The sequence below is a fragment of the Wolffia australiana genome, chromosome 18 (assembly GCF_029677425.1).
Source record: "Wolffia australiana isolate 7733 chromosome 18, ASM2967742v1".
Lineage (NCBI taxonomy): Eukaryota > Viridiplantae > Streptophyta > Magnoliopsida > Alismatales > Araceae > Wolffia > Wolffia australiana.
In genome coordinates this window covers 1677809-1689967 of record NC_135852.1, presented here as the reverse complement: position 1 = coordinate 1689967, position 12159 = coordinate 1677809, and the positions used below count along the sequence as shown (strand labels likewise).

The following is a 12159-nucleotide window of genomic DNA, read 5'->3' as shown; positions in this document are numbered from 1 at the left end:
TCTTCATAAGTGGTACATTTTTTACCCTTCTTTATATTCAATTTGATGTCATCCCTACGTTAAACTTTGCTCTAGAACGAAAATGTAGCCTTGTTTGAATATGTAATCTTCTTTGAATGTATGGCATCTAATCACGCATTTTTATTTTACTTGCCGAGGAATTTTTTTATTTGACCATGTTGCCTTTGGATAAGTCTTCAACAAAGATATGTTGGAAATAAGATAATTAAAATGAGATAGATAGGTGTTAAACAGTTCATTAAGTTATGGTGTGAATGTAAACTCGGCCCATCATTCGATTGATAGATCTTCATGTTCTTAAATTCTGGGCCACAATTTTCATTTTAATTTACCTAGAATTTACCTAGAAGTACCAATCTAGGTATATTCAAGACTTTATATAGTGCCATAACCAAATGAGCACTGAAACAGCGTGCATACAGATTTTGGAATTGGTAAATAAAAATATATATCTTATTCTAAGGATACTTAAACCTAACTTCTTGATGATTCCCATAACCCTAACTTAGATGAATCATATTTTAGATTTAATCACATCTCCTAGGTCTTATTTCTTAGGGAATTTAGCACCCTGCAGGCTAGAACTTTCAAAGTTTGGCAGATACATGCCAAACTTTGAATTTGACATCCTACAGTCCAGATATTTTTAAACTGCCAGATCTAGGACGCCTACCCTTACGTGGACACTGCCTGCCTGCCAGGTGGAATCCGGAGAGTCCACGTAAGACGGGATTCCACCTGGAAGCCAGGCGGTGTCCACGTCAGATACCCGATTTCTTACGGGGATCGAAGGGAGAAGGGAGAAGGGAGAAGGGAAAGGGGAAGGGGAAAGGCCTCCGGCGGGGAAGATTTCTTAGGCTCGCCAGAGGCCTTCCCGGAGACGTCCCACACCAGGCCTCCGGAAAGGCCTCCGGCGACCTGGGAGGGCCTCCGGCACCAGGCCTCCGGGGGGCTGTAGGAGGCCTTCACGATTCCTCCGGCAGATCTTTCTCCGGAGAAGGCCGGCGCATGAAACCCGTCGTTGGCTGAGCCTCACTGTGAATAGGGAAGCAGTCGGTGTCTTTTACTTAGATTCTGTAGGTGTAGTCGGGAGTTGGCAATGGGCAAGGACCCTCTCTCGCCTTGCCCTCGATCTTTGAAGAGTGGAAGCGGCGGAGATTAGAGCGGATAGTTGCTCGTTGCAGTCTGTTACCTCGTTTTCTTTTTTTTCACTGGTTGGCGAGGAACCTACCAAAGGATGTAAAGAGCTCGTTGTCTTGATAAAAGATGAGTTTTTTTTGTGCATTAGCATGAACTGCCCGACACTCTCTCTTCTCCGGAGAAAGATCTGCCGGAGGAATCGTGAAGGCCTCCTACGGCCCCCCGGAGGCCTGGTGCCGGAGGCCCTCCCAGGTCGCCGGAGGCCTTTCCGGAGGCCTGGTGTGGGACGTCTCCGGGAAGGCCTCCGGCAAGCCTCAGAAATCTTCCCCGCCGGAGGCCTTTCCCCTTCCCCTTTCCCCTTCCCCTTTCCCTTCTCCCTTCTCCCTTCGATCCCCGTAAGAAATCGGGTATCTGACGTGGACACCGCCTGGCTTCCAGGTGGAATACCGTCTTACGTGGACTCTCTGGATTCCACCTGGCAGGCAGGCGGTGTCCACGTAAGGGTAGGCGTCCTAGATCTGGCAGTTTAAAAAAATCTGGACTGTAGGATGGCAAATTCAAAGTTTGTCATGGATCTGCCAATTTTTGAAAGTTCTAGCCTGCAGGGTGTTAAATTCCCTATTTCTTAAGTAGATGCATGTTCTGTTATGATTGGTGAGTAATGTGTGTTCTTATTGGTTAATGAGTTCTATGATGAGAGCATGAAAGATATCGTGCTTAATCAGTTCTTATTGGTTAATGAGTTATATTTCAGCTTTATTTTCCTTTCATGTAAGTCCCATGATGACAAACAAAGCCTCTAGTAACAAGAGGATGATATTTCTGGTTGAGAGGAGGCAAAAATCTGTCAACATGTGAATCAGAATGAGGCCATACAAACCATGTTGCCCACATTCTAGACCTCTTTGACCAAGCCACACTCAAGAAGAAGAAAGAAGAAAGAACTGTTATGAAGATGGCAGAATTATACCAAATTGACTCTGATGTTTAGGACAATGAGGGTCAAAACATTGGGGCCCTGCCAGTGTAATAAGCCATCTTGGTTGGACAAGTAGAGACAGAATTCATAACAGTGGTTTGGATTATTCCAAGATACATATACACAAGGAAAAGCTTAGCAAGAGGCACAGATATAGTCAAGCTGGACTGTTCGACATGATGCTACAACACGCATATGATGCTTATAGTGGTCATCGCAAAGTGCAGCTGCACAAAAGGTATACACTAAAAAAATCAGGCCATAAGTGGGAGTGGTTGATAACAGGGGTAATTTCGTCACGTTAGCCCACAGGGGCGTTTTAGTAATTTGCTATTATGTATTTCCCTTTAAATAGGGATGCCCTCCCTTTAGGAGGGCAGCCAAGAAGTTAGAAGAAAGAAGTTCTTGTCTCTCCTCTCCACGTCTAAGTCTGTTTCCCTCTCTCCCTCTACGATCCCCGTCTTCATGATCGTCTCTACTTCACCGCGTCTTCAGGCAGCTCGTCCCCGGCCGATCCCTACCCCCTCTGCTTGGCCTCCTCTCCGATCCTTCATGTTTCAAATCTCCGATCCTTCATGTTTCACATCTCTCCTTTCGATACGAGCCTAGATCCAGATTCATAACATGGCGATCCAGGAGTTGATCGCCATGTTGGGCCAATTCTTATAGTACAAACCATTTGATCCAGTTAGAGAATCTGATAATCAGGGGTTTCTATTCCTCATGCATATGTTGATGGATGACAAGGATAAGGTAGTACTAAGGTTTGCCGACTTGACTCTACTCACTATCGTGAGGATGTTAGCTGATGACATGTGTACCCCCTTGTGCCCATGTGCTCTGCTATGAAGGAGAATATGGCACATTACAAGTGATTTCTATGAGATAACAAGATCATTGATAGGTCCATTTTGGGATTTATTATGGACATCAATGTAAATTAGACATGCAATACAAATTAGTGGTACCAACTTCACAAAAGCTAGTGTCCATGTGTGAAATTTGTTTCTTGTTAAGTTGATTTTCTCCGTTTATCTGGGAGGCATCATGTATAACCAGTAATGTCTCATAAGAATGAGCATTGAGCTTCATGTGACTGTAAAGTGTTAGCTGTGATGGAGAGTGCAAATGTTTATGATGATACCATTGAATATAATGACATAAAGGGGGGATTCACATGCTTATGAGTTATTCCTTTGAATTACTTTGAATTACTTCCAATTAAAAGTTTCCCTTTCATATAATTGACACGCGATCTCACACATTTTTTCTTTCGTCCAACCTGGTGCTTGTACCAATATAGAAGCCCATAGAGTGTTTAGTCCTACAAAGGCCCAAATTTCATTACCCTCCTCACGTTAAAAGATGTACAGAACTCGGATTAAAGTTTTAATCTATTCATGCTTAACTCCTTATAATTAAAAATCTCATTTTTATGACTTCATAAATCCATGTCATATATTAATAATTAAAATTCTTAGGATTATTAAAATTCTTAAATTCAACATAAATTCCTCATCCTTTTATTTATAAGTTTAACTTACTATAAATTAGGTATTAATGTTTATGTCTTAACAATCATAAATATTTCATGTTGTCCTCTTAAAATTCTGGAGAAATCACCGCTAAATGGTTATTGCATCACAATCATGAAGAATAATTTTGAATTACAAACTTAAAATGTTTTAAAATCCCATTTTAATATTAATTAGATCTTGTAAAATCATATTAATATAAAAGGTCTTTCTAATTCGCTTACTAAAACTCCGACATATTTCCTTTATTATCAATTGATTTCATTTATGAACGAATCATGCTTAAAAATAAATCCTTATCATAAAATACTACTTTCATGATTTTATAAACTTCAAATTTATCATCACAAAAAAAACATACCATCTTAGGATTATGAGAATTTTATAAATCCAAAATGACACTTCTCATAACATAATTTATTTATTTCCAGGCTAGTTTGAATTTCCCATAAATTAATTTTTTATATAAAATTGTCACCTGAACGTTCTGGGATTTATCATACTTTTTAATTTTCTTTAACTTGTAGAAATGATACATGCCACAAAATATTTGTTAAAGAATAAAATACTAGGGTGAAATTTCATGACTGATAGTCTAAGGTGAAATTTCATGAATGAGAATTCTTATTTTCTGTTTACTCATAGATTAACTATTACTATACATCTAAATTTAACATCCATTAAATTAAATTATGATTAATAAATTAAAATTAGTAAATTATGATAAGAGAGATGACGTCTCTATTCGTATTGTTGTCATTATCTGGATAAAGGTATCACTGTGTGAAGATTTTATCATCTCAAAGTTATCTGGTTTTGTTTCAATCATTGGATCAGCAAATGATGTCCGAATTTTTATTTTTCATTGTTATCCAACATCATCTATTACTTCCCAGAGACAAATATAGGATAAACGTCTATATCGTTAATTAATCCCTACAGCTTGTATGGATACGTCTGCATCCACTATTTTTTGGATTGTCTATTGAGCTCTAACAAAGCTACACTTCAGGCAGGCATCCTAATACTGGACCCCAATCCTCCACAGTTACCCCAGATTGTCCTCTCCATGACACTCTTGCACAAAATGAATAAGACTAGGCCTTCAATTTTCATTGTTTCACTAAGATAGGGAGAGAATACAAAAGTAGTTTGTATAGGGAGGATGTGGAATACACTAATTTATATAATTTCCATCTTAACCCTAGATATGATGCCCCATTAAGCGGAAGTATAATATTGAGTGAGGGGGCTCCTGAAAATGTTAGTCTTGGGCTTAGAAATTTGAGCTGAGGGTAAGATACAAAATTTGTGGTGCCATTTGACCAAGTCTTTGGTACCCAAATAAGCTTGATTTTGGGGTTTGGGTTTCCTCCTGTTTTGGTCGTGGCATGTGTTAGTAATAACTGGCCAACAAGTTGATCATGCTATATATATCTTGTTCATCTTACTTTGTACAATATTTGCGATTCTGGATACATCGTGTTTATACCAAAGTCCAAAGATATTTGGAATGGAGTGCGAATTATAGATCATTTATTTATTTTTACAACCCAATAACTTTGACATATCTTTTTTCCCCTTTGATTCCAAGATTCATTATCAAATTGTTAAGATACCGAGTATCGATACTCGTTCCTTTGGAATAACCGTTGAAAATCGTGGAATGTAGCGCGAGGCGAGATAACGGAGGAAATGTAACGATGTATAAAATGGCGAAGATACCAATAATACTCCAATGAGAGATTAAACTCTCTAGAACAGAAGTAGAGCAACGTTCGGGAACTAGTTACACCGACGTTACCAATGTGGTAGACCAGAAAGATAGAGACCAGACAGGAAGAAGGATACATGAAAAATTAGTTAATAAACTCTGAAAGTTATAAAATATATAAGAGATGGAAATATATACTTCCAAAAATAATAATGTATCGTTCATATGAATCATTAATACCATTTCCTCAAAAATCAATGTCACACAATATAGAGAACACTAGTTGGTGACTAAATCTGGGAAATTTACTCATTACAGAATGATTTTATTACCATGGAATCAGCCCATATTCATGGTCTTCCAAATTTGCGGACAGCTATGTTTTTTTTATTGGATATTATTAACTGAGCTGGGTGGATACTGTTTTTGGGTAAGTTATTTTCTTCATTTATCAACTCAGATTCTAAACTAGGTACCAGAGCTAATTTTCTAAATATTTTTTCAATAAAATGTTCCTGAAACCTGATATTTGTTACAACCATCAGGTGTAAATCATAAACTTTTCCTGAAATATTTGTTCCTTAAAACCTAAACCCGGTGAGCTTGTGAAAAATAACCCTATTTTTTAAAATAAAAACAAGTCTGAGCTCCAAATATCTTCAACCATTGGGGTAAAGATATTTGGAGGATGTGTGGGAGGTTTGCCCAAAAGAGTGGCTGCAATTAATTGCAAGACTGGGAATTTTGAGTAGGCATAGAGTTAAGTGGAGGCATATTCCCCCATTCCCATTCCTATTCCCTGTGGAAGGGTCTTTGATTCTTCTGATGGGACGAATATTTTCAGACTTGGAAAAGGACATGCATTGTGGACCCGAAGGCCAACAAACTTAAAAGGGTTCTCCAAGGAACACAAACAAAGACTGAGAGAGACAAGTGAAGAGAGAAACTAGGAAGAGAGAGACTTGGGGAGAGGTTAAGGAAGAGAGAGGTAGAGAGAGAATCTAGGGGAGAGGCTAAGGAAGAGAGAGGTGGAGAGAGAGAGTAGGGGGAGAATAACGATGAGAGAGATAGAGAGAGAGAGAGAGACTAGGGAAGAGAGAGCCTAGGGGAGAGGTTAAGGAAGAGAGAGGTGGAGAGAGAGATTAGGGAGAGAATAAGGAAGAGAGAGAGATAGAGAGAGAGAGAGAGTAGGGAAGAGAGAGACTTGGGGAGAGGCAAAGGAAGAGAGAGGTAGAGAGAGAGATTAGGGGAGAGACTAAGGAATAGGGTGGTAGAGAGAGACTAGGGGGGACAGAGAGAGAGTAGAGGAGAGACTAAGGAAGAGAGAGATAGAGAAAGACTAGGGGGGGACAGAGAGAGAGTAGAGGAGAGACTAAGGAAGAGAGAGGGACTAGGCGGACAGAGAGAGAGGGAGAGCCAAGGGGAGGGAGAGAGAGAGAGAGACTAAAGAGGAGCGAGAGAGAGACTAGGGAAGAGAGAGAGACTAAAGAGGAGCGAGAGAGAGACTAGGGAAGAGAGAGAGACGCTAAGGAGAGAAAGAGAGACTAGGGAAGAGAGAGAGACGCTAATGAGAGAAAGAGAGACTAGGGAAGAGAGAGAGACGCTTGGAAGAGAAAGAGACACAAGAGGAGAGAGAGACGCTAGGGAGATAAAGAGACCCTGGGAGAGAGAGAGACGTTAGGGAGAGAAAGAGAGACACGATAGAGAAAGAAAGAGAGAATAGGAGAGAGAGAGAGAGAGAGAGACACGCTAGAGAGAGAAAGAGAGAATAGGAGAGAGACACACTAGAGAGAGAAAGAGAGAATAAGAGAGAGACACTCTAGAGAGAGAAAGAGAGAATAGGAGAGAGACACTCTAGAGAGAGAAAGAGAGAATAGGAGAGAGAGACTCTAGAGAGAGAAAGAGAGAATAGGAGAGAGACACTCTAGAGAGAGAAAGAGAGAATAGGAGAGAGACACTCTAGAGAGAGAAAGAGAAACTACGAGAGAGAGACGCGAGGGAGAGAAAGTGACTAAGGTAGAGAGAGAGACGCTAGGGAGAGAGAGAGAGACGCTAGGGAGAGAGAGAGACTAGTGGGGACAGAGAGAGTGAAAGAAAGCGACTAGGAGACAGACTGAGAGAGGGTAAGAAAGAGAGTAGGGGACAAAGAGAGAGTAAGAAAGAGAGTACGGGTGATATAGAGAGAGAGAGAGAGAGTAAATAAGAAGGACACAGAGAGAGAGAGAGAGAAAAGAAAGAAACTAGGGGAGAGAGAGTACGAAAGAAACTTGGGGTGACATAGATTAGGGTAAGAAAGAGATTAGGGTTGACATAGAGAGAGAGTAAGAAAGAGACAAGGGGCGACATAGAGAGAGTAAGAAAGAGACTAGGGGTGACATAGAGAGAGAGAGAGAAAGAAAGAAAGAAAGAAAGAAAGAAAGAAACTAAGGGTGACAAAGAGAGAGAGTAAGAAAGAGACTAGGGGTGACACAGAGAGAGAGAGAAACAAAGAAGGAGACTAAGGGTGACAAAGAGAGAGAGAGAAAGAAATAGACTAGGTGGACAGAGAGAAAGAAATAGACTAGGTGACTAGGGGGGACGGAGAGAGAGAAAAAAGAAAGAAACTAGGGGGGAGAGAGTAAGAAAGAGACTAGGGATGACATAGAGAGAGAGAGTAAGAAAGAGACAAGGAGTGACATGGAGAGAGAGTAAGAAAGAGACAAGGGGTGACATAGAGAGAGTAAGAAAGAGACTAGGGGCGACATAGAGAGAGAGAGAGAGAGAGAGAGAAAGAAAGAAGGATACCAAGGGTGACAAAGAAAGAGAGAAAGAAAGAGACTAGGGGGACAGAGGTAAAGAGAGAAAGAAACTAGGGGAGAGAGAGCAAGAAAGAGACTAGGGGTGACATAGAGAGAGAGAGTAAGAAATAGACTAGGGGTGACATAGAGAGAGAGTAAGAAAGATACTAGGGGTCACATGGAGAGAGAGTAAGAAAGAGACAAGGGGTGACATAGAGAGAGAGAGAGAGTAAGAGAGAGACTGGGGGTGACATAGTGAGAGAGAGAAAAAGAAAGAAGGATACTAAGGGTGGCAAAGAGAGAGAGAAAGAAATAGACTAGGGGACAGAGAGAAAGAGAGAAAGAAAGAGACTAGGGGGTACAGAAAGAGAGAAAATGACTAGGGGGCAGAGAGAGAGAGAGAAAGGGACTAGGGGGGACAGAGAGAGAGACCAGGGAGAGAGAAACTTGGGGAGAGAGTGAGGGAAGAGGGACTTTGGAGAGAGGGAGAGATATATATAAAGAGAGAGTAGGGAGACATGGAGAGGGGTAATATATATATATAGAGAGAGAGAGAGAGAGAGAGAGAAAGAGAGAGAGAGAGAGAGAGAGAGAGAGAGAGAGAGAGAGAAACAGCACATCACAGTAGTACAGAGACTATCACAGAGACGGAGTAAGCGGTAAAGAAGAACCTCTCCCTATTCTCGGTCATCAAAATAAATATTTTGCCGGGCTCCCTTCCAAAAACTCTGAAAACACATGTCCACCTCAAGATTCCTTAATATCTACCCAAGTACCATATGATAAATGATAATTTTTAGAGATTTTTCAGAGAATTTTTATTTCAAGGCCCATTGGACCACTAATGGGCCTTTGGGGACAGATTACGCAGTCGAGAGCCCACTACGGAAGCGCCACGTGTACGACTAACAGCTGTCAAGATGAAAATCCACGGCTTATTTCACACAGGTCCGGACCCTCACTCACAAGAACAACGCTAGCTCCCGGCGCGCCACGTGCCGGGCCGCAACAAGTCAACGGACAAGATTCAGAGGGGACTCGCTTTGTACTGTGCCTCAAAGAGAGACACATAGAGAGAGAGAGAGAGAGAGAGAGAGAGAGAGAGTGGCGGCGCCGCCATTGACCGGCCATCTTTTCTCAGCCGCTGTACTTCTGGTCGGCGGCGCTGGCGGCGGCAGTAGCCTGCAGAATGTCACCAAACCCCTCAAAATTACTGTCTTTTGCAAAACAACCCCAGAAAAAGTCAACGGAAGCTCACCCCGACCGTCGTCACGTAGCTACAAACGGCGCACTTGACGGACCGTGCTCCGTACTGGTACATGAGTAGCATCCGGCAGTTGCCGCAGTTCACGTGCGCCATCTGATTGGCTGTCACAGTCAACCCCCAAAAGTCAACCACCACCTCTTCCCATCTTTCATAAGACAACCTAAAGTCAACCCCCAGAAAAAACTGTGGCCACACAGTGGAGATTATGTTCAATCCTAAGAGTCAACTTAGTATTATGGAAATAATAAAGAAACTCTACTAGCTGCAATGATCCACTGAGATCCAGCCCCGCGTCGCACGAATTAGTTCTCCCCCTCTCCCTCCATCCATCAAACAAGAAAAGGTATATTTGTGCTGTGATTTGCTCTACGAGTGCGCAGACCGAAACGGAACGAAACTGCACTCTGTGACTGATAGGAAACGACACGTCTGGGACCTGACGCCCCGGACGTGACGGGACGGATAACGATCCGTGACGGACGCTGACGCGACGAAACATTCATCACGTCATTGACCCATCACATGTACGAGGATTTTAGAAACATCCGTCACGGTTGTATCACCGTCACCATTTGCGGTGTCCTGTCACGTCCCCGTCGCCAGGGAGCGTCGCCGTCACATGTGACGGGATAAACAACCCTATGGAGGAGACAAAATTGGAGGGGTATATCTCCAATTATTTTTGGGCGTCCTTTTCTGCCCACGAATTAATGCAGGAACTTTTCTGCAAAATGCCAAGAAATCTAGTTAGCAACGCCACATGGCAGAATCTAGACCGTTGGAAAGCTCAAATCTAATGATTCTTAAGCGATTTTTGTCATTTATAAGGTTTGAAAAATCCGTCACGGCCGTCCCATCGCGTCATCCACCCGAGGCCCCCCCTCACTATCACTCCCAGTTCGTCATCCGTCACAGTCACGGCTCCTAATTTCGTCACTGTCACGTCATCCGTCATGTTGTGATGTGTGACGTGACGGATGACGTGGACGAGGAGATTAGGGGGGAATTAAGGTTAATGAGGGAAATTATGAGAGAGAGGTTACCTTCGACGGCGAGGTTGATGGTGTGGCAGCAGGAGCATTGGACACTTGTCGCGCCGCGGAGGTACATGAGGAGAGTGTGGCAGCCGCCGCAGAGGAGCTGAGCCATCTCCGAGCCTGAAATGACGGCGGTCAAAAGGCGGCGGAACGGTCAACGGCGGCGCCGCCGTCCGTACCTGGCGGCGGGGAGGCGGTGACGGCGCTGCAGACGGCGCAGCAAACGGAGGCGGCGCCGACGGGGTACATGAGGAGGCTGCGGCAGCCGGAGCAGACCAGCTGGCTCTGTGCACCTGCCACGTACCCCTGGTCAACGCTAGAGAGAGAAAGGCGGCGACGGGTTTCCTCTCTCTCTAGAAGAAGTCAAACCTTGCGGCGGCGGCGGCAGCGGCGGCGGCGCAGCCGGATACGGCGCGAGGGGAACTGGCATTGCCGATATCTCTTCCTAGAGAGAGAAAGCCTTTAGAGATAGAGAGAGAAAGCGCGGAAGCTTAGAGAGAGAGGGGAAATGCAGAGCCGCCGGAGCTCGGCGGACGGATAATGTTCGGATTTCCGGAGAGAGAAAGAAGAGATAGAGAGAGAGAGAGGGAGAGCAGGAAGAGAGAGAAAGAGAGGACGCCGGCGATGGCCCTCTGAACTGACCTTGGAGAAGCGCAGCCCCCCGCCTTCCGCTTCTCTCTCTACCCCTCTCCTCTATTTGAACAGAGACAACTAGAGAGAGAGAGAGAGAGAAGCTGAGAGTCTGAGACTACTTTAGACGTTTAGAGAGAGAAAGGGGTAGAGAGAGAATCAGAAAGGGATGTGGACTGGACGGCTTAATTCAGGGTAGAGATAAAAAAACTTTGAGGTTAGCTTAGAGATAGAAGATCTAGAGAGAGAAACAGCTTATTCATAAACCCAGGTTAGACAGAGAGAGAAAGAGAGTTTAGACATTAGAGAGAGAAAGAGAGTTTAGACATTAGAGAGAGAAAGACGACGGTTGGGTTTGGTAGATTAACCCATTATTAACTTACCTTGATTACAGTGCTTTGGCGTTTAGTGTTGAGAGAGAGAGGACTGATGCTCGCACGTGATTCCGGAATCCTTCAGAAACTGGTGGCTGAGAAACGGCCACGTGGGCACGACGTAATCACCCTGGCCAACCGACCTAGGTTGCCGCACGTGCGAGCTCCGCCACGTAATCGCTCTTCTAGATCCGGGTCTTTCAGACCCGATACGGCCGTATCCGATTGTTATCCAAAAAAAAAAAATCCGCTAGGACCCACATGGTTCTCCGACGTGGAAATTGCACGTCAGAGAAATCGCCAAGAATGTGCGCTTCCTTGGCTTGGCCTATGATACTTCTCCACGTCAGCAACCATACAAAGTCCAGGTAGGATACAGGCCAATACTAATTTAAAATGATCAATAAAGAGAAAATGTCAGTCTGTGTCAGAAAATTAAACAAAAAAATTACCAGCGAGGAGATATATGCAAGTAGGGAAGGACACGGTTCGGTTTTACCGAAAACCTAGACATGAAGTTCGGTCCACTCTCAGTCTCAGTCTTGGTCTTCGGTCGGTCAAGTTGACTAGTCAATGTGCAAGTACATATTAAGTTGACTTGGCTGTCTCGCTGCATCGAATGTTGTCTCCGGAGTGGAAGTAGAGTTGGATAATGAGAGAGAGAGGGAGAGAGAAAGAGAGGAAT

At 43.5% G+C, this 12159-nt stretch overlaps 1 protein-coding gene across 1 annotated transcript; it reads right to left on the bottom strand.

Annotated features, from left to right (window-relative positions):
• Positions 1-9084: 9084 nt before the first annotated feature.
• Positions 9085-11262, bottom strand: LOL1 (lsd one like 1). The gene is made up of 6 exons (XM_078590178.1): positions 11113-11262; positions 10840-10915; positions 10650-10763; positions 10477-10590; positions 9425-9534; positions 9085-9348 (listed from the first exon to the last, which is right to left on the bottom strand). Exons 2-6 carry the CDS (start codon positions 10898-10900, stop codon positions 9304-9306), a joined length of 444 nt encoding a protein of 147 aa, XP_078446304.1. The 5' UTR covers positions 10901-10915; positions 11113-11262; the 3' UTR covers positions 9085-9303.
• Positions 11263-12159: the final 897 nt, after the last annotated feature.